General features: G+C 41.9%; 1 protein-coding gene across 2 annotated transcripts in view; it reads right to left on the reverse strand.

Moving 5' to 3' along the window:
* Positions 1-2,112: 2,112 nt before the first annotated feature.
* LPGAT1 (lysophosphatidylglycerol acyltransferase 1) overlaps positions 2,113-23,024 on the reverse strand; it is a 51,643-nt gene continuing 30,731 nt past the window's right edge. For both annotated transcript variants that reach the window (XM_088531856.1, XM_088531850.1), the window contains 4 exons: positions 21,766-22,039; positions 15,527-15,653; positions 6,186-6,292; positions 2,113-2,652 (listed from right to left, as the gene is read on the reverse strand). In XM_088531856.1, coding sequence (XP_088387982.1) covers positions 2,501-2,652; positions 6,186-6,292; positions 15,527-15,653; positions 21,766-22,039 — 660 coding nt within the window. In that variant the 3' untranslated portion in view covers positions 2,113-2,500. The remainder of the gene's footprint in view (positions 2,653-6,185; positions 6,293-15,526; positions 15,654-21,765; positions 22,040-23,024) is intronic.

Below are 23,024 nucleotides of genomic sequence, written 5' to 3' on the forward strand. Positions count from 1 at the left end.
TCCTCCATGAGGTCGCATCCACATTCATGCTGGGAGTACTGTCCTGGGTACTTCGGATTTCCTAATAGTTTTCATTCCAGCATCATCGACAACAACTGGGCCATAAAGACACACAGCGTGAGGCTCGCTTCACGCTTCCCAGCGCGGGCGAGAAGGAACTGATCCAACACGAGTTGCTCTCCCTGTCAGAACTACGATCAGTGCTTGCCAACAAGTGTCTTGCAATAGTCAAGAACAACGAAAGAACAAACTGAACGGTAACAGCAACTGGATAAATCAAATGATCTTTTGAAACATTATTGCGCAGTACTAACATTTCCTTAGGCAGCATGTGAACACTCGCTGCGACTGCAGTCCACTGCAAAAAAATACATATATATACTGCATTTGGAAAAAAACAGAGTTTACTGGGTTTAATAAAGAATAGCCTCCTGATGCGAGTTACCACTGTGCAATCTGCTTATACGAGCTTCCCTTTTTATATCACGTGATTGTGGGTCGGAATCAGGACCCACGCAGGTGGCAACGGTCCCCGCTGTCCTAGCATCTTCCCGTAAAGTGGCAAATTAAATACATTCCTTCTCCCAGCTGCAATTCAACAGAAGCATGAGGAAAAATGCTACGCACCCATGCCTGCCTCCCTTTTCGGTACATACCTCCTTTCCTGGGCTTTTACCTTGTGCTCCGATGCGGGCGCCGGGCCTGGCTCCGAAGGGCGGCCGTTCCAACCAGCATCTCCCGCAAAACAAGGGGCTGGAGGCGAGCGCTGTCCTTGGCCTTCCCGCCAAGGAAGTTATGATAAAACTGCTGCTCTGGGGGCTGGGGCACATTTAACTGGATATTTTTGCATGAAACCTGGGAAATCTGCTTTGCTTCCAATTCCGCTGTGCTCCCTGCTCTTCCCCCTGCTCCAAAGGGAGGGGAGGCTGGGATTTATATCGGGGACAGCACCCGGTGCCATTCATACAGCACGAGACACAGAAGGATCAATACTGCTAAAGCAGAGCCAGAACTACTGAGGGCTGGCTTTATTCCCAATAAAACTAGTATATAAAAGGCGGCATGCCACAGCTGAGTTCTGGCTATCCCACTTGTATTGAGAGACACGAATTTCATTTTAGGAAGAGCTCTCTCAAACCTTTGTGTCACCACACAGGCACGATGCCAACCAGACCTGCCAGAAGTGAGAATATACATCACTGACATCCTTTCAAAAGCACCATACATTACATCTGAAAGTGTCATCTGTTCCAGTTTGCCTTTAAATTTAACTCTTTCTTCTTCCATTATGATTTTAGCACAGTGCCAGACCTAATGCTGCCCTCCATGTAGTTATTTGGAGCATTTACCATACTTTTTGCGGATTTATGCTAGCAACTGTACCCATTTTTTAAGAAAATAGTTTTTCTTATTTTTTTTTTCCTAAACAAAAAATTAAGATTGTTGGCATTGAATTATTCAAAGTCTCCCACAAGTATATTTAGAGCAGTTGCAACTAGTAAGGGAGAAAAAGGCCTCCGTAAACCATTCAAAGGTCACCTTGGTTAGACTGCAGTATACAAAAAACAGAGGTGGCTAAAAATCACCAGCACCACCAGCAGACCTTCAGAAACAGCTAGAATCCTTCTGGCTTCCGATTTGTGACAGATAAAAGCTCTCCTCTACCCCTAAGCTGTATATCTTTCCTTCACTGTAGTTTCATCTTTAAAAGTGCATTTTGCAAAATGATAGTGATCAGTGAGATGCATTCTAAATACAAAATGGGAAAATAAATCAAGTGACTTTGTATTTTTCCAAGTTCCCTCATAACACGGGATACTGTTAGCGCACAGAATTCAGACAGCTGATGGTCAAACCACAGCAAGGATGGGCTGATTCATCAAGTGTGGATAACTTTTAATCACATTATGATACTGCAGTGGTGTTTTTTGAGCACTTGATTCCTCACAGAAACCATCTGACACTGGATCTCATTTGGGTCCTGTTTTCAGAGCGGTGTTTCTAACGCAGGCGCTGCTGACCGGGCAGCAGCAGCCGCCCGGCAGAGCATCTTCAGTGACTCCAGCACAATGAGCTGCAGTAAAGCACGAGTTTGTGCCAATGAGGAATCTCTACCACACAAGTGTTGTACAGACTACTGATGAGACACGTTGCTGCATTTTCTGAGCTCTAACTACAATGCCAAGAAATACTTGTGGTGATCGTTTTCTGGTTGCGGACATTCTTCTACGGCGGTTGTACGATTGCACCTTTTGTCCAAATGCTGAATTTGCTTAAGTGTGGGTGAGAGTATACACCTTTTAAAAATACAGACAATTCTTAAAATAATACATCATCAGGTCACTATGTTACTGATCTTCACTTTTAAAATTTCCCCAATGAGAGGTAAGAGTCCATCCAGTATTTCCTTTACGCTTGTATATTCACATTTGCACATACAACATGATACTCATTGGCAAGAGCCTGGATTCCCACTGTGTCCTCAGGTCCCATTCAACTTTTAAAATAGGCAATGATAAAAATACTGGAAGATGCAGTACCACATACCGCCCGACAAAAACGCAAATGATTGTACGCAAACTAGCCACAAATTGCTGAGGGTCATCGCTCGAGAAACAGCTTTTGTTTGGCCCTGCAGTGGAGGAAATGCTCCTAAAAAAGAAAAGAAATAACACAATCAATGCTGGCATAGAAGGAATGGCAGGCTTAGTGTATTATTCTTTACCTGGAGTGCCTGCACTGCCACCAAAAAAAATGGTTACTTGTCTTCTGCTGTAAATTTTCAAAATAAATTCCAGTAGTATGTTGTTTTCGAGAACATAGGAAAAGAGATTAGGCACAATTTCCCTTTTATTTGAATCTAAAATTAAACTCTGAACATAAACTTGTAAACTTTAAAAACCAGCCTCGCTGTATTCAACTTTGCACAGATATCCAATTGTCAACTAAGCTTTCTGCAGTATTTTTAAAGTTACAATGATGTCCATGAGATCAAATTTGATTGTTATCAATTTAAGTTTTATAGCTGTTGGTATCAGTTTTGCCTGTTGCAAAGGAGCAATGCGCATTTGAAAAAAATACAGTTTTCATATTGTGTGAACATTCACTGACTAGTCAATCACATAGATTAAGGAAGCGCTGTAATTTGCTACCTGTAGAGTTCTCTAGAAAGATTATTTGAAATATCCGTGTATGTTTATGAGAGAAAGGCAGGACACTGCAGACATGATTAAAAATGACTGTTTCTGCCTTATAACGCTGTATTTAAATATGTTTGAATAAGTCGGGGGTTATAATCATAAAGTAACAAAGTATTTGCATATATTTACATCAGTATATTAAGAATTTGCATTATATTTTAGAAAAGCGCAAAGTCCAGTAGATATGAATCTTTTTTTTTTTTTCCTGGTGAATCCTGAACAGTGGATATAAAAACTGAGGACACTATATATGTAGATCTATTCGCTATAATATTATGGAATCACAGTCACTCATATAAGAACAAAAGATGAAAGAGTAAAGATAAAGAAATGTAAATTTTGAACCTGAGAAACAGCACGATTTTTGCAGTTAGATACTGTCAGCATCTTATCTCTCTGCCTCACATTTGCAATCCCTGGAGGAATTGCAATCAAGCATTTAAGGCAAAGCTTTTCTTGCTGTATTAATTAAAAAAGAACAACAACAACAACAACAAAAACCCATCCTCGATGAGCCCCATCCTCCACTCATTGATGCATATTTTCACATATGGGCAGATCTGCCACCCTATTTATTCACCAGTAATGGTCATTCAGCTGCAAGCTTTAATCCACCAAAGGGTCATCTTCTATTCACCCACCACAAAGTGCATTTTGCATTTATTCTGCCATGTCCTTCCGTACCCTTTTTTTTTTTTCTGTTTTGCTTTTAAACCAACAGTGACCTCTGGCTTCAATACCTAACTTTACTCCTCAATACAGACAGCAACTTTCTCTTCCCCTTGCCTACCTCCGAGGCCCAGCGACATCTCCAGAGGGGCTGATCCCTCACTTCCATAGGCAGGATGAGCCAAGCGCTCTCCATCGCCCTGTGCAGACACAACTTTCTTCCCCCTGCCTCATCCTTGCACCTCTTGGGCAGCGATTCCCTTGGCACGAGGCCAAGGGGGTGTTGAGCGCAGGGGAAGGGCGCTGCTGCAGTGAGGCAAGGGAAATGGCAGCACATTCTCCACTGACAGGAGCTGCAGTAGCTCTAAAGTATGCTAATTTATGCCTAGTATGGCATAAATTAACCTATGTCATGGCAGCTACATTAACATGTCTTATTAATGCATGCTTAGTATGCTAGCAAATTACAGGCCCATTATCAAGCACAATTCAAGGAGTAAGTATGATTATATTCATTATACTCACTGAAATTCTAGTCTGGTTACATTTTGGGGGTATGACCATTTCATTTTGTCACTATCTGTAAAATATTCCATCCCCAATAACAAGAACTCACTGCATCCTATTGTGATTTTGTTTAAAGCTACAAATGCGGTCTTTTTTGCCTAATGAATTCCAACACACACATTCAGAGGTGATTTATTCAGCAGGGCCTGCCTTTTGTCATCAGTAACGTCTGAATGACGTTCGTAAGGTCTAGCACAACTCTGCGTTGCTCAGGAATCCTACTAATCATTTTAAGCATTACAGCTGACAGTTAAGCACTCAAAACTATATTAAAATAGTATTTGCAATAAATCATCTAGCAGAAGTAGGATTCTTGTTTAACGTTTCATTCTGGAATACTAAATGCAGTTTATTCAGGTTATTTATTAGCATTACAGCTGTTTAAAGGAGAGGATTATTTTTCTTCAGACACAAGCTACATTATCTCATCTAGAGTCTTCCTATTCGGTCTAGGTTTGATAAATTCCTATCAATGTTATGTCCAAATAAAACTCAAATTTTAACTTCTCTGGATTTTATCTTTCTTGTTTATCATGATGAATTTCTCCGTTTTGTATTCTGCATAAACATAACTGCTCAAAGACAGGTGATAAATCAACTGGATGGAAAAAGAGAAGTGTACTTTGAGGAAATAATTCTCCAGCCTTCGTTTTAAAGGTGTTATCTGGGTATTTCACATTAATCATGAGTTCAGTAAAGAGAAGTGTAGAGTCCTGCACCTGGGAAGGAGCCAGCACAGGCTGGTGGATGACACGCTCGAAAGCAGCTCTGCAGAGAAGCACCTGGACGTCCTTGGGGCAGCAAGTTCACCACAGTGCCCTTGTGGCCATGAAGGCCAATGGCATCCTGCAGTGCATGAAGAACAGCGTTGCCAGCAGGCCAAGGGAGGGGATCCTCCTCCTTCTCCTCTGCTCAGCACCAGTGAGGCCACATCTGGAATGCCAAGGCCACTGCTGGGCTCCCCAGTACAAGAGTGACATGGAGCTACTGGAGAGAGTCCAGCAAAGAGCCACTGAGACGATGAAGGGTCTGGTCTGGAGCATCTCTCTTATGAGGAAGGGTCCACAGTATCTCGCAGCAAGGAGGCCAGTACTGATAGCACAAGGCTGCAGGTCAAGCCTTGAAGGACCTCATGCTATGTAATTCTTACCACTATAACATCTTGCTGGTCAGCTTAGCAGGGGTGGGAGGGAAGCTCTACCATTCTAGGCTGGACCTGGAGGCTATTTATTTAGGTTGATTTTCTCCAAAGGTACAAGAGCCAGAGGAACATGTCAAATGTCAACACTTCACAGACCGACTAGCCTGCCTCATTTAAATCTTGTTTAATCCCTTTTAGTTAAGGTCCTGCTCATTTTTAATTGCTGAAGGTTTTATAAACCCCACAAATTTATTAGCATCAACTGTGAATACTTTTATTATGCAAGTGTTAACTGCTGTTTTGAATCTTGATAAATTACCCAGAGAAATCCTGTAACAGCTTGTTTCACAGCAAAATCATTTAAAAATAAATTTTCCTTATCTCAGTTTTCAACGTGCCAACTTCCAAATGCCATCCTATTCTAATGTGAGCTGGGAATCTGTCTTCTCTAGATCACTTATCATGTGTTCTTTTGCCATACATTAAGTGTGAATAATCATATGCATACAACATGTGAAGAATAATTATACATTCTTAAATCATTTTGATATCCCTTTAAGAAAAGGGCATCATCACGGCACAATTCTCTTGGCTAGCAAACATCCCACCTGTTTCATAGAAATGTGTCAAGAGATCCTCCTTTTCAATGAAGCGTTGGTATAGCCAGTGTGCAAGCGCCTCAGGCTCTGCAGGGACGTCTTTAATTGGAAAAATCCTACCGGAGGAACAAACATAGTTAAATCTAGGAAAAACATTCTGCATGTAAGGAAAACAAACAAATAAAAACCCCAAAGCTCATACCATCCTGCCCCAGTTCACCACAGAAATATAGAGGAGCCTGCTATAAACCTAACTGCATGGTTCGTTCTCTGATCACATAATTATTAGTCATACAAAATCAGAATACTCTAGGTAACCAGTCAGATGCATGAGGATGTTGGCACTATTAGCTCCTCTCAAATGCAGTGCTGCACAGAAGCTATGGATGGCTCATATCCCTTTAAAAAAAAAAAAAAAAACACACACCTCCAGCACCACACTATATTACTATCCTTACGAATGCAAAGCAGAACCAAAAGAAATAAAGACTGAAGGCTCATCCTCAATTTTGAGGAAACAGTTCTTCACTAGGCAGAAGGTATGTACTACCACCACTAAGTGCCCACAGGTCTTCCGCATACCAGAAAACAAATCCTCAACGCTTTTCAGCAGAAGCTATCAGCTTTGTCTGAAATGACAAGGGCAGGTTTAACACTGAAAATTTACAACATATGTGAGGGTACTCAAATATTACTGCTATGCCTTTAAACACTAAGGCAAGAACTACCAACATTTTGGTACTTCTACATTGAGTAATGGCTCTGTTTAAAACAAACAAGCAAGAAAAATACACACAAAAAAAAGAAAAAAAAAGAAAAAAAGCCCACAGATGTCCAAGGAATAATTCATGAAGATAAAAGAGAAACCCTCTCCTTCCACTCTTTTCGCACAAAAACCTCAAAGCATTAAATAAAACAAACAAAAAAAAAATCAGGGAACTCTTCATGCCTTCTTTTATACATCCAAATTGGGTTTACTGGGAGGTCAGTGCAGAAGAGATTTGCCCATCAGTAAAGCTTGAAAAATTCGTATTTCAGAACATAGGATGGGTACTGTAGGTTTCTCTTCAGTTGAGCTCTCACTTAACCTCTCTTCTATTTAAACAGAGGCTTGATTGATTATCCTGGGAAGCATTTGAGGTAACAGTACAACCACGTGGAAGTGTGTGAGGAGACACGGGAACGAGATGCTATGGAAAATGAGGACACCTCTGGCAAATGCCATGTTTCGTTGCTAGGTCATTCACATCTCCCCCTTTTACAGCTCCTCTTGTGCCTCGGCTTTGAGCTGAGGTGAAGCCAACAACAAGTCTTCCAGACACCAACATTTAAGGAGTCTCTGTTCCCCCTCCTATTTTTAACTGTAATTCCAGATAAGACATTCAATCATTCACTCAAATTATCATTTGGGTTCTCCTTCCCCACGTTTGTTCCCCAATGTCCATCTTGGTGGTCCAGTAAATTGCTCCAACTCTTGCCTTGTCCGTTACGCAAACAACAGAAGACAGAACACAGCACTATGTTATCTTGGAGCCCAGATGCCATAAGGCAGATCCAAGCGGGATGATGGACACTCAAGCAAAACAAATCAAACAGACACTCAGCCCACAAGGCAGGATCCATCTTTCTTGAGGGTGTAACATTAAAAACAACTCTCTTCCCCTATGTGCAACCAAGATCTCAAGCACTCTTTTTATTCTCTGCTACCTACCTGGTGCTAAGAGACAAAAGGACACAACAGCTGAGCATTGTGTTTCACAGTGTGTTTTTGAGACAGATGCTTGCTTATGTAAGCTTCACGATGGTTCGGACTGGGAAAAGCGTGCGAGTGAGCTCAGACTGAAGTCCTTGCCCAACTTCACACGTGCTTTCTGTCATAAGCTGCAGGGCTCTTCACCTCCACCCTCGCTTCTCAGTTGCCCAACAGCTCTAGTGCTCAGTAACCCAATTAGGCTTGGTATTTTTTTCCAAGAATGTGCCCACTAATCTGAAAGCATTATAAGAGCCACAAAATACCCATGAGAAACTAATGGGGAAGCAGCAATTTAACGGGGTAGCTAATACAGTGATTCTGCGGAAGCCTAATGGAAGGAGGCGCATCCATGCCCTGCCTGAGTCCATCCAGCTTCTTGCAGGAATCAGTATATTGCCTGTATGTGTGAACCACCAGCTACGAAACGTGCTTCTGCAAAGTTACAGAACCAACCGCAGTGGCACACTTTTTGAATGAAACTTCCTGCAGGCTGGAAAACAACTCATGTTCCAGTAATGCTATGCTGTCTGCCATCAATTCTTAATGGCGATTGTTGGTTTATTTAGAAGCATTTTCAACTACATCTTTAGATGTTATATTCTTACAGAGTTTTATTTTTACTAGCTGAATTTCACCTTAGTAACTTAGGCAAATTAGAGATAAAACACCTACAAAATTTCTTTGGTATAGAAAAAAATGATACATCAAGAAGCACAGGATTATTTTTAAGCCAGTTTTAAATGATTTTTCTGTGTTTCTCACATCTGAAATTATTTGCTCTGAAGGAACCCAACAAGAATGCAAGTCTTAAAGGTAAGTGTCCTAAGTTTTGAAGAACACATCATGTTCAGAAGCAGATCCTTCATCCTAAACCATCCAGCAGCTGCCTAAGACCAGAGATCTGTCTGCCACAACACTACACCGTGTCCACAGACAGGCACTACAGCATCCATCCCCTGCAGGTGTCTTTCTTTTTTCCCCTAATTACAGGGGAAAGAATAAAATTGAAAGGAAAATGGAAACCTGCCTCGTTCTGACAATTTTGTCACTAGGACATCTGCATTACTTGTGTGAACCAGTAGCACATGAAGGCTGCAAACCACCTAAAATGATTAACGTGGTTCTGTGTCATACTCTTGCATGCAAGAAGAATGAAAGAGCCAAAGGAGTTTTATGGAAAACCCCCCAATGAAAACATGTCTGCAGAAACATGCGTGCAAAGAAGAGGGAAAGAACAGGAAGAGGAGAACGAGGGCAGTTACCTTAAAATCTACAGTTTCACGCCAATTTAAATGATACATTTCAGCTACCTCAACGTTATAAGGAACTCTTCCTCTGGATTTCGCTCTTCTCAAAAGCTAACAAATCACTTTCAGGAGCACAGTATTTTTAGAAACATGTGATCTCCTTTAAAGGGTCCTTTTTTAAGTAACAACCTTGAATTCCATATTAAAAATCACTGATTCCATCCGTAAGTACTAACTGCCTTTCATCATATGTCCTACCCTGAATTAGGGCTTCTATATTACTTCCTACTCGTTTGAAATCATAATCTTATTGCTGTTTCAATTACTTTTACAATAAACTGTATCATGAAGGATGTGGCCAGATCTCAAACACAACCAGAAGCCAGTTATTTGCTAAGAACAAGAAAATAAAGAATGCACACCCCAAAACAAACAAAACACAACACATTATACTGCCAAACCAGATGTCCTTCACAGAAATTTCTGCAAAGCTCATTCAGCAGCCACAACGTACTGCATCTTATTTATAGCTAAGACTCTTGTCTTATTTTTAATAAACCTGCATTCATGTAGACACGCACAGAATAAAAGCAGGTCCTTGGCAGCGGAAAGCCTGTTTCGGCAGGCGCAGCACAGTACAAAGAGTGGCCCAATGGGAGGGGATGGCTGGAATCGTGCAAGGACATGGCTCAACAGGAGGCTCATGAAAAACCCCACTCCATTCTTGATCGATTGGAAACTGTCAGGGAAACTTGACATTCACTTTTATCAATTTGAGACTCAGATTTTGACAAACTTGGAAATTTTATTATTGGGGAAACTCAGAGACTAGCTGAGAAATGCCAAATCCAGTTAAACTAAAGAAGCGACTGGTGTAGAAAGAACAAACATCCAAAAAAACCCCAAATCTGCGAGGGTAAACAGTGGGAGGTGAGAAGAGCTGCCAGTATGCTGTCCCATTAGGCAAACATCAAACCACTCGACTCACTTCTACCGAGCATAACCGCAGTGAAGCTGGGTTTACATTCAATGCACATGGCACAAAATGATCCATAGAGCTACACCATGCTGAGAACAGGTGACAGCCACCCTTCCCAAAAGGCTTCTTAAAAGGCAGATTTTTTTTTTTTTTTTAGCAAAAAGTTTCTTTTGATACTTGGCCTAGCGCTCAGTTTCTGAAAAACATGTAAAAAAACATGTAAAAAAAACATGTAAACTTGGAGTTTCCACCCATCCATCAAAATGGAACATGCAGCTAAAGGGACGCAGGGTGAAATGGAGCTTCCTCTGCCATTTCCCTCAGCCATGAAGAATAGCTAAAACAGACACTGAGGCTGGCTGTTGCCTCCTCAGCACCCCTTTGCTGGCCCCTAAGCAGGGTGAAAAGGAATAATCCTCAGTTCAAAGGCCTGGCTATGAGAAAAGGAAAACAGTGGTGTGAAAGAGGGCAAGGCAGGAGGAGACAGGTTGTGATGAATGGGAATGGCAGGAAGCCAGACTGAGCAGCCATAACAAAAGAAGGGGCTGCAATTTCCGAGGCGCCTTCAGGTCCATTATCACAGAGCAATGTCCACAGTGCTCTAAACAAATTTGGGTTCTGCACATCTCAGACTCTGCATCTGAACCTGGAGACACTCGAGGCCTTCAAGTATGCTCACATTTGCCTTCCTTAGAGTGGCTGCTGTACTATTCTTCTCTGGAATAAATATGGTCAGGATGCATTAACATGCTGACAGCACAGAAAAAAAAAAAGGCGTAATTTAATTTAACACAGCACTAGAGGAGGAGAAGTAAAGGCATGTGTAGGGCACATGCAGAGCTGTAAGGTTTTCTTTAATCCTGGGAACTCTCTCAGTAAGAACAGTTATTCCTGCCCTATCTGCCATCCTCACTCTTCCCAGTGCACACTCCACCTTCACCAGTCCTCCGTGGCACTGACAATTGTCACCAAGTCATCGGTAGAGGATTTCAAGCTGCTAAAACCCTGGGGTTGTCCATCACTGACATCACGCTGCCCAAAACTAACCAATCGAAAAACCAAACGAAACCCACAAAACCCAACCAAACAAAAAAACACACACACACAACCTCCCCATAAAAAGAATAAAGCCAGCTGATCTACAAGAGAGGAAATGATCAGTTATTGTTGGAATTTCTATATATACAACAGTCAAAGATGATACAGTGCAAGTAAATTCATACACAAATACAGTTCAGTTAATGCTGCCATGGATAAATATATTTATATCCTTTACGTAAACAAATGTTTTTAAAGCAATGTGAAAAATAACTAAAAATAAATCTGAGTGTCCAACTATCCTTCATATACTATGATTTGATTATCAAGAACATTGAAGGTGAAAATTCACTGCCTGCATTCCAACAGACTGCAGTCTGATCACAGGTACATCAAAAAGCCAGGTATATCATAGCTAAAACACACACTAAATCTGGGGAAAAACAAAGAAAAGAAAAAAAAAGTAGGAAAATGACATGAAAATTTTCTAGTATAAAGTTATTCTGGATATTCAAAGCTAAAGCAGAGTTGCAGAAAGACATGCCAGCAATTGCAGGTGCACCTAAGCACCAGTGAATGCAAAGCAACTAGCACTGAGGCAGGCAAGGACAAAGCAGCAGCAGCTGCACACACACACACGCAGTGCGGGGCTCCAAGGCAGCTAACGCTACCCTGGCAGGTTCAAGACGTCCATCATCTCACAGGTGACGGTCAGAAAGGGCACAGGCCAAGGGGACGACATAACCAGCCATGCAGGGAAGCTTCTGCCTAAGGAGGCGCTGAACACAGGGGACAGCTAAGGTGGGATACGAGGAAGATCTACAAAATCACGGGTCGTACCATGAGAGGAACTGAGCAAAGATTTACTTGTTATCCTCAGGACGCAGGGAATAGGGTGCCCCCAGGGCAGTCATCAAAACTGAACAGAAGCAACAGAACTTTTCCCTGCTGCCACCTTCAAGAACAACCAGACTTTGCAAGTGTCAGGAAGCTTCACAGAAGCCAAAAGCTTAAGCAGGTTAAAAAAGGTACTGGCCAAGTTCATGAAGGCCATGTCCATCAGTGGCTACTAAAACACCGTGACCCAGACGCAACATCTGCTCCCTGGACGCTGCAGCCCGGAGCGTCGCTTGCAGAGGGATGGGTCCCAGGTTGCCTCCCTCTGCTGCAGGGGTCCGAAGCAGCTGCCACCTTGGATCCAAAGGCAGCTCTTACAATCCACAGCACTTGACATCCCCATTTAAGAATTACCAGATAGGAAAGCTGTCCCATTAAAGCACCCGTTAAAACCAAGACCTTCAGTTTGCAGTTTAGAGGTATTACACCAAGCAGGGAAATGTCACAGACCGGCCTCTGCACGAGTTTAAAGTTTGTACAAGGTCAGCCATAAGAACTAGAGGCTATTTTTAAGGCAGGCACTCCAAGCACTGAGAGCCTGGAAATGAAACGGAGAGACCTGCCTTTGTCCTATGACATTCTCCAGTGATTTAGACCCCTCCTGGAAAAACACCCACCCACTCACTCGCATAATCTCTAATAGTTTTCCAAAGCTTAGTACTACAAGCATTGTAACATTGAAATTCAACGCAAGGAAGGTTTCATCATGTTCCTCTCTATTCAAAATCATGTTTTAAATCTACACAGTTAGAAGCAAGTTATTTCACCTTAATAAAAACTTTTCGAAGTAAGTATTTTGGGGAAAAAACAAACAAACTTCAAATCGAAATGCTAAATACATTCAACTTGCAGCTACCCCAGAGATGTGAGGGAAGAGTAAGGTGACCTGAATATAATATAATAATATAATGACATCTTATGTAAATTAGGGTGCAAGTATGTTTGAAAAAAACTTGAAAAAAACAGATTTCTATAAAAAGCAGGGCCAGATTTAAACATGGCTGTGGAAACAGTCTCCAGTCAGCAGCCCGTCTTGTGCATCACGCAGCACTGACGCAGTCGTGATGCTGGGAAAGGTCGTTCACGGTTAAACTGCAATTCGGGGGGCCAAGCAAGGATGTCTGAAAGGATGTTGTATAAAATCTAGGCTCCCTGGGGAGCAAAACATTAGTTCAGACAAACCAATGCAATTTAGGGTTAAAATTATGATCAAATTACCTGATCTCCAGTTACCAGATTTTAACTCTTTCGAGAGAAGATTATCGTGCTGCTGTCTACACAGGATAGCAAACCATTTTCCTTTCACAAATAATTCAAGTTATAAATGGATCAGAAGCAAAAAAGTTTTTGAAACTAGACTGCAGGGCAAATTTTTAAAAAGTAACGAAGTGAGTTCCAAGAGCTCTGAGGGACAAGGACCTTCCTTTCATCACCACTGCACACTGAACTCTTATCACTTGATTTTCTCATGAGGGCAACTAGTGCTTGGGTTGCCAGTTGTTTTGTGACACGCACTCAAGACTCTTTTATACACTAGTAAGACAAATAGCAGGTCGAGGGAGGTGATCCTGCCCCTCTACTCAGCCCTGGTGAGGCCACATCTGGAGTACTGTGTCCAGTTCTGGGCTCCACAGTACAAGAGGGATGTGGAGCTGCTGGAGAGAGTCCAGCGCAGGGCCACAAGGATGATCAGGGGCCTGGAACATCTGCCCTATGAGGAGAGGCTGAGGGAGCTGGGCCTGTTCAGCCTGGAGAAGAGAAGGCTGAGAGGGGATCTAATCAGTGTATATAAATACCTCAAGGGAGGGAGTGCAGAGGACGGGGATGGTCTCTTTTCAGTGGTGGCCACTGATAGGACTAGAGGAAATGGCCGGAAACTGAAACACCAAAAGTTCCACAGGAACTTAAGGAAAAATTTCTTAACAGTGAGGGTGACAGAGCACTGGAACAGGCTGCCCAGAGAGGTTGTGGAGTCTCCTTCTCTGGAGATCTTCAAAACCCGCTTGGATGCAGTCCTGTGCCACGTGCTCTAGGTGTCCCTGCGTATGCAGGGGGGTTGGACTAGATGATCTCTAGAGGTCCCTTCCAACCCTAAGCATTCTATGATTCTATGATTCTATATGTCATTTTAAGTATTACATCAGCAATTAGATTTCATTATATTTGTTTTGATATACATGTCAGTATCAGGTACTTATGGAAAGAGTGTGTAAGAGCAGCACAGAGGTCCGTTAGATGGACCTTTGCTCCGACTTGAAAGCAGCAGCACTTTCAGATTTGGAATAAGCAGAGCCCTCAACCTCGTACAGTCTGCAGCAAACTAGATCTAAATTCTTCAGCGAGGTCTCCTCCTTTCTAGAGGGCAGATTTGCAAATCAGAAACCTACTGCAAAAGCAGGTAGTAACTTAACAGCTTCATAATATGGAATGTCAAGATTTACATTATTTTTATATTGATTACTTCTATTCCACTTCTGAGCTCTTGGTATTCTTGGAATGTAGCAGACATGAGTTTGTTTTTTTGCTGAAGAGCATAACTGTACTGTTGAAGTTATCAAGTGGAAATAAGAGAGCTGGAATAAGTGGTATTCAAAGACTCTGGTATTTATAAGGAATTGGAAGGTAACAGACTTTTTCGTATGGAAAGGTAGCACGCTCCTTGATAGAGATCTCCTATTCTGTTGAGGCTGCTTCAAATTCCAAGGATAGAAGCCTTATGTTTCCCTTAGAAAGCTGCAAGTTGCTTTCCTTAGATGCTGGAACTAAACATAACACCCCATGAAGAATGTACCTGTCAGTTTTTGCAAAGACACCAGCTAGCCATTAGAGCATGCATAAAATTATGGTGTGGAATAAGGTTTATGCAGACCAGCATCACCACGGACAAGAAGAAAAACAGTAACAATACAGAGCTGTTTATACTGTGAAGGTACTAGGAGAGGGCAAGCACAGATGCTGCATTAAATGCCTAGATGCTGGGATTATGAACAGCAATTTCTCTCTGCAGCCACTGAAGTAACTACTCTAAGCCACCTGCTTCTTTCTGCAGTAGTATTTATGTAGAAAAAAAAAACAAAAAGCTTTATTTTATAGCCATATATTTAGAATTTAATACTAAACACAGAAATTTCACCTATGTAGGTACCCCTCCACAGCATTTAGCACTGTAACATAAAAGTGGAAAAGATGACCTAATCATCAAATCATCCCCATGTTTATAGTTAGCCACAGGACATTAGGTGAAACTGTAAATGTGCTAAGATATAAAACTGTCCCTGAACTTTTCAGAAGAAAGCTGTACTTAAATAACAAATTGCCTGGCTTTAGAAGACACCAAGTAAAGGTGTTGCTCCCAATTTCCCATAGCCTGAAGCATGCCTTGAATAATTCTAAACACATTTTTGGCTCTTTACAAGAATAAAAGGTACATTCCTACCTGTAATGTACATGTGTAACTGTTGGTTGTCGGTAGCCAAGGATCCAAGTTTGAATGTCTAAAGGTTCACCTTTGGGATACGCAATGGTTGTATCTATCACCCACTGGAGGCCTTTGGATTTGCTCTCTAGGGACAAAAGAAAAGTGATGTTAAAATTAAACCAGAAAGTACATGCCACTGATTCTATAATTATTTCATTTTTACATTACTTTATAAGATATCACTGAGCAAAAAAATTTAGCTTAAAATGATAAAATAAGGCAGCTCAATATTAAATTCAGGTCTCATCAAACAGCACAGAGAGACTCTTCAGCAAAGGCAACATTTTGGTTTCCCAGTCGTTTCTGTTCAGCTTAGGTACTGCAGCACACACAACAGAGCAACTTGACTTGCTGCATGGTTATATTCACACGACATTTTGGCCCATATGCTGTGTTCCTCCTTGTTTCCTTTAAGAAGCACCCGTTTACTTTAAAAGTCCCCGTTTACTTTAAGAAGTAAAAGAGGAAAATGAAACTCTAACTTTCTCAGTTTGCACTTTAAGTGCATGTACAGGTAGGCCTTCGAAAGGGCTCTCGGTGCCTGCTTGTAGGTCAGAGAGAACAGCAGCCACACAGAGCCCTTTGCCACTAGCCTTAAGACTACGGTAGGGCAGTTGAATAAGAGGGATTTATTTCACGCACTGCAGCTGAATTTTCAAAGGCATTAAAAAAAAAAAAGAAAAGAAAAGAAAGAAAGAAAAGTCCAGAAGCTGAAAAAAATAGTCAAAACAGATGAAAATAATTTGCTATGGAAATTTCAAATCCAGGGGAGAGAATCTAAGCACCGTGTTTGGCCAGCACACCAAGGAGGCAGCACGCTGCCAGACGGCGCTCGCCGTTCAGCTTGTCAGTTTTATTTCTGCTCTGTGGGAACTGCAGTTGCCTCCTCTCTGAGGTCGCGTTATATTTGGGCCGATGAAGTAACAGCACATGTTCACATCATGCCCAGCAATAACGTAGAGCGTTCCAAAAGTTGGCTATTAAAAACAGCCACCTGTTGGTAAGGACATGCAGGAGGCTCCTCCAGCATGCAGCTAATAACCCAGAAAGAAACACGGTGGAGGCTGACAAAAATCACAGCTGGCATAAAAGGACTGGGCAGACACAGACTGCTCCCCTTCCTTTCCGCACAAGAACTAGAGGTATCGAAATGCAGCCAGGAGAAATGGGTAAAACGAAGAGGGGAAGAGTGTGGGGAGCCCCTTGCCAAAGGCTGCTGAGAGCTGCTGCCACGAGGCTGCTGCACGAGCGTGCGCAGGAAAACCGGGATCCTCGCGCTGAAGGTCTCAGCCAGGAGCAGTAACGCGAGGATGCCCGCAGGAGCAAGGGCTGACTCACAGGTTCCTACCTGCCTTGCACTTTGCAGTGCGACCAGCCAACCGCAGCCCCGCTACCGCGTGCGTCTCTGACTCATTCTAGCAAGCTCAAATATTTTCAGAGCATCTGCTCGCCAACGCGAGGCTGTGCCCCTTCGTTACAAATGCAAATAAACCACGCCAGTATGGCTCGACAGCACTCCTCAATATTTAGCCGGTTTAATTAAGTAGTAGCATGCAATGTGCTATTCCAAAATTTGACGAGCTGCAAACTATGTAGGTCAAGGTGAAGTATCCACAGCGTCACCTTCTTGCCATGCGGCCCCTTTAAGCCCCGGGAGGCACGTGAAGGAGGAGCACGAGGGGCCCCAGGGCGCTCTCATGAAAAGCACCGGCTGCGGAGCCCTTTGCTTTAAAAGCAGCAATGTTTTATATCAGAGAAAAGCTAGGATGAAAGTAATAGCACATTCTCCCAAATCATTCATTTAGAAATGGATTTAGGAACAAAGCCATTCAATTTATTATTTTCCCACATGTAAAGTGGGAATGAGTAATAAAGACAAGTAATTTTCTAAGTGAGAAAGCAAGAAAGATCATTAATTGTAATTAAAAAGTGCCAGACAAATATGGGCACATTATCTCTTTATTTACAGCAAAACATTTCTAAATCACATATTAAATATTTAGCTAATATTTCAGATTTCTCAGTGCACGATGGTGCAAACCTCACCGCAGAAAGCCTACAGCAGTGCTCCTCTGCACGCTGCTTTCTTACCCTCGGCCATGGAGGGCCTGGGGAGAAGCACTGCAGGGACCGACTCCTCAGGCCAGCTCTACCCTCCCTTCCAGCCCAAGCTACAACAAAGCAAAACCAAACAAAAACCCCTGAATATAAATTCAGCCTCCATAGACCTTCTTTTCCACCAAATGGGTCCCGCAGTAGCTACCTCCACACACTATCACAGCACAGTCGCAGATGTATTGATGCATGCGCTGCTTTAAAATAAGCCTTATATAATCATCCAAGATCTCCTGCTGCCAGAATAAAAACAAGTCACTGAGGATTTCTGGAAAATTAAATTGGAAATGTTCATTTCAGGTATATGAACAATACTCACGACACTAAAACTGCTATCTATATGCTCATGATTGGGAGTACAAATACTATCTGAAAAAAACATATGAGCCAGAAAGATGTTCCCTCTTACCAAGTCAGCAGCTGAAAGCTGCAAAGGCATCAGCCTCCTTGAAACACATCCTTCCAAAGGCAAATATTAAAAGTATTCCAGTGAGAGATCTTATTCACACAAATATTAATGAATCTGGGATGGACCAAATAAGTAATAAAACTTGACTGCCATTTAAAGCATGTATCCTAAAGGAGGACACCAAGAGGGGCAAAAGATATAAACATACATATATATCCACCTTCAGCTAAACATTCTGTTTCTGCCAGGAAGAAAAAGCAGAGGACAAAAAAGCAGCTTTATAGCCTGCTGCCTTTTCTTTTTTCCTTGGTTATACTACACTGTGTTCTGCCGAGGAGCATTTGTGCCATTGCTTCCCGAAGCCACAAAGCTCGAACAGATTCCACAAGCTGGGAAGAAACACAACTGCCGGCACCGCAACCAGGAGGGGCAGGACCTCGGCGTCTCCCACGGCGCTGCCTGCACCCTCAGCAGACCTTTGGACAAGAACCAATTTGCTGCAAACCATGAGAAATTCAGAAAGATGGCAACACGGGTTACAGTCTGGTAGGAACCTCAGGCCTTGGCGCCTGCAGCAGGAGAAGGGCTGTTGAGCCAGCACTGCCAGAGATGTGTCTGGCAGCCAGGCCCCTTTTCTGAGCTTTCCCCTCTCCCTTTCCAGCAGCTGCTGAGCGATCCAAGCAGCGGGGCTTGCCAGCGACTCCCTCAGAAGAGCGAGCGGCAGAGACCGAAACTGAAGCTGACCTCTTGCTAAGGGCTGGTTTCTCCTCCGAGCGCTGCTGGCCACTTCCAGCACTGGCAGAGGATTTTAATTTCTCAAAGTGCATCAAAAATAAAACAACCCTGATTCTCTTTAATTAATGGACAGGGGCTCAAAACAGGCCTGCAGGGACCTCTCCTGTGCAGCTGCATCCAAATCTCACAGTACTGATGTGCCTTAGCACGAGCAGTACGAACCTTCCTTGGGAGGGCTAAGGCGAGACGCACGTGAAGACAAGAGCAGACAGTCACACAAAACACTGTGATTACACAGCTATAACCAAATAACCAAGTCCATAGGAGCCTAATATGAGACCAAAAAAATGCCAGTTGCCCCTGGTGGTTGGGGGACTCCATGAGTGCCCATCTTCAGGGAAGGGCTGCCGCAGCCCCCCAGCTGCTGCTTCTGAAGCACTGAGCCCAGACACGTCTCAGCCAGAAAGGCAAAACAAGGCTGATTTTTGCCAGAACATTTTGTGAGTTTCAAAACTTACAAGATCAACTCCCTCTTAATTGAATAAATGTTGTATTTGCAACCACATCAGAGAGGGAGTGCTCTGTCAAAAACAACTACATTGGTGCCCCGGGGTTACAGGCTGCTGGATGCCCACGATGTATTTTTGTGTTGTCTCCATTTTTGCTCCACATGAGAAGCCCATGCTGGACCGAAGGCAGCAACAGCAGCACTTGTGGGGATGCAGCACATCCCTCCAGAGGGAGGCTCTCCTCTGCCACCAGCAGTAACTTCTGTACCACACTTCTTAAGGGATGGACAACGCTTAAAGGCCTTGTCTTTATTTTATACCTTCAGAAGTACTCAAGAAAGTCATTAAGTGACATTGCCTTCCTTAAATGCTTTTATATTCTTCTCTCCATTAAAAAAAGGTTTCAGTCATTTAGCTCAGTTTTTACCAGCAGAAGCTGAACTTGGTATAAGTGAGGGCTCAAATTTGAAACTTCAAGTAGAGGTAAAAATATATGGCAAAAGCCTCAGAAAACTCACAGGAAGAAAAAAAAATAAGACGACAGAGACTACTTCCTTTAGAAAAGCAGAGATCAGTTTATGTATGAAAATATCAAGCAGCATCGACTGTCCAGTCTCAGAACATCTGTTCTTCCTGTGACACTCCTTGGGCAGAACTAGACAAAAAACTGCAGGACATTCACAGCTTGTGCAAAAATTGAATAGAGGATTGGATATTAAGGATATTAATATCATAATTAAGACTAATGAAATTTTTGAGCCTTGCACTTCACAGCATAAACCCCTCTATCTAACAAAGAGATGAGAGAAATCAAATTATAAACCTTATAAAGGGAGAAAGACAGATTCTCTGTACAACACAGAGCTGCTGTACAGTTCTTAGAGTAGTATCTGAAGCCTACAATTCCAGGGATATTTGATGCCCAAATCAAGCTACTGGGCTGGAGGGAGAAGGGTGACCCATGATGAAACAACTGTTCTGCACCAGAGTTTGTGTCGGACCGGGGCACCCTACAACATTACATTAAGAAGGAATTATCTTTTGTTGGGGATTCTTTTGTCTTTTCCATTTTTTGAAACAGTATTACACACAGCATTGTAATAAGAAAGCAGATAGATTTTTATATCAATCTGGATTGTTTTAAATGAATTTTCTTACTAGATAAAATGGCGGCTCTCAGAGCACAGCGGCTCTGTATCAGCAACCATCGTAACACAGAAAGTTCATGCAGAGCCTCTGTGCAAGACACTGATGTAACCAGCACTGTAAAAATTACAGCAAGTTCTAGCAGACACAAAGATGACTCATTTGGTAGATGACTAGCTTGAAAATAAAACTTTATAAAATTTTACTGCATTGAACTGAACAAACACATTCTTCAAAAAATTCCTTTCTTGCAGTGGCCAGAATGAAGTGTGGAAGCATCTGGAAGGCAGAAGATTAGAGCAAGAGTCTTTTACATATGACAGAGCAAGAATATACCCTTCATACAGCTCTGAAGGGGAAATCTCATTGCAGCAAATAGTTTCTGTGAGCTTAAAGAAAGATAGAATTTAAAATAATTCAGCCACAAATAGATTAAATAGTATTTTTCCTGGTATATGCAGACAATAACGAACAAAAAAACCCAAAACAACAACAAAAAAGACTCAACAAGAACAGCAAAAAAAAAAAAAACCACACACACACAAAGGTCAGACTTAATATTCAGTGAACGCACTAGAAATCTAAGAGTACAGAAGCATAAAACTTGTACATTGGTGAATGTTTTTGGTTCTCTTCCAGATCCAAAAGGCCTATTCATAAAAGTTTATATATAAACTCTTATATTAAAAAGATCCAAAACCATCCGTCAAATCTACAGACATCAGTGACAGTTTAACTCCCAGCAATAGAGACAGTCAACAAAGCCGAGAGAGAACAGACAAAAGTCTGAACTCAGGAGGAAATAGTCTGAGGAGAAGACTGGAGCCTGTACAGTACTATATACAAACAAAATCAGGAACAGAAACTTGAAAGTAAACTACATATTCCAGAAATACTTTTACTGGAGTTCCATTCCATCATAAAACTGCACAGACCATCAATCTTGCTGAAAGGATCAGCTCCATCTTTTGCCCATCCCGGCATTGTTGCTGAAACAAGCACTCATGCAACCATCACGTGGACCAAGTTACATTAAAATTAAGATTCTCTTCTTCTGTTCCACAACATCAATAAATATTAAATAATAAAAATTAAGCAAAAATAAAATTACAAGAGAAATCAAAAATAAGAATGTTTATATAAATATGGTGGTGATTTCTAGGTGTACTCTGGCATTTAAAACAGACTTCTTCAACTCAACACTAACAAAAGGTTTTGCTTAGTAACTCATAGATCTTGAGCATTCAATTACTTTTTATCCATAAGAATTAAGTGATCTTTACCTTTTATCACAGTGTTTCCTCTTGCTATAGTTCCATTTTCTTGCTGAGCTACAAGCGTTTTCAGAATTACTTCTGTTGCCCCAAGTCTTGGCAGGGTAACATGTTTAAGAAATGGCAAATTGTTTTTCTTGGCAAATGCCTGACTTGTTTCCCTCCTTTTCCTAAGAAAGCCACCCTCTGGAAATAAAACAATCCATTTCCGATTACGGCTTCTGTAATATTTTTCTAGATGCTCCTTGAGTAACCCAAGTTGCTGGTCACGATGTGCTCTTCCCTATAAAGGATAAAACATTAGTTAAGTAAAATGAATGCTTAAGAAAATGTTAGACAGACAGATAATTACGACAGCTCTAACACTTAAAAAAAAAAAAAGAGATACAAATAAGCTCTACTATAAAACATTAAAGTATGTCCTCCACTGGTGGCCAAGTTAATGTAACTTTAGAGAAAGACAAAACAAAAATATGAACTCTTTGAAAGTGAGGATAAAACTCTCAATTTGAGCACTTCTCTAAGTGTAATTTCTGGGCTGTCAATGCGAGTTTCACATAATGGGACAAGAGGTCTTACAGAATTCTATACTGATCACCAGTTTCCAAGTTGAATTTACTAAGCACAATCCAGAGGTTAAGGTATGTCCTTCTTGCCCCCAGACCATCAGCAATGTGCATAAGCTAAGCAACATCTTCACTTGCCTCTGAACAGCCCACATTATCTTCTCTGCAACTTTGTACCCTACCCCGTATTAGAATTGCACAGATGGCAGAAGACAAAATTAGACCTAAAGAATAAGCCTTAATTTAGTTATCACAGTTAAAAACTGCAGAATTCTCTACACTCTCCAAAACACTGTGAATGCTTAGTTTCAACTGGAATTAGCACACTGAAGAAAATGTTTATTGATTAGCTCTTTTCTTCTAGAAGAGCCTCACTTGAAAGAGAAACAATATTGGGCTGTAACATTTACAGATTTTCTTCCTCTGGGAGAGCTTGTTAGGTGAAAAGTAACTTGCCCTGCAGGAACTTTTAAAAAAGGAATATATAAAGGAAAGTGAGAGGCATTCAAGACAAGGATATTGTGCAGCACCTGCTTCTGGTTGGTAATAGTCAGCCAGTTAGCAGTGTATACGATATGGCCAGATGGTAACTAAGCCTGAAGGACCAAGGGAAGGGTGTGGGAGAATCAAAAGAGTCTGCTGCTGCTCTTCATATTTCCTTTTTAAAGAATCAGCACACCTTCTCTTCAGAAAAGGGGCTTT

Source organism: Tinamus guttatus, unplaced genomic scaffold, assembly GCF_059628265.1.
Source record: "Tinamus guttatus ecotype Peru unplaced genomic scaffold, ASM5962826v1 Tinamus_guttatus_pri_ptg000033l, whole genome shotgun sequence".
In the NCBI taxonomy this organism is placed as follows: domain Eukaryota; kingdom Metazoa; phylum Chordata; class Aves; order Tinamiformes; family Tinamidae; genus Tinamus; species Tinamus guttatus.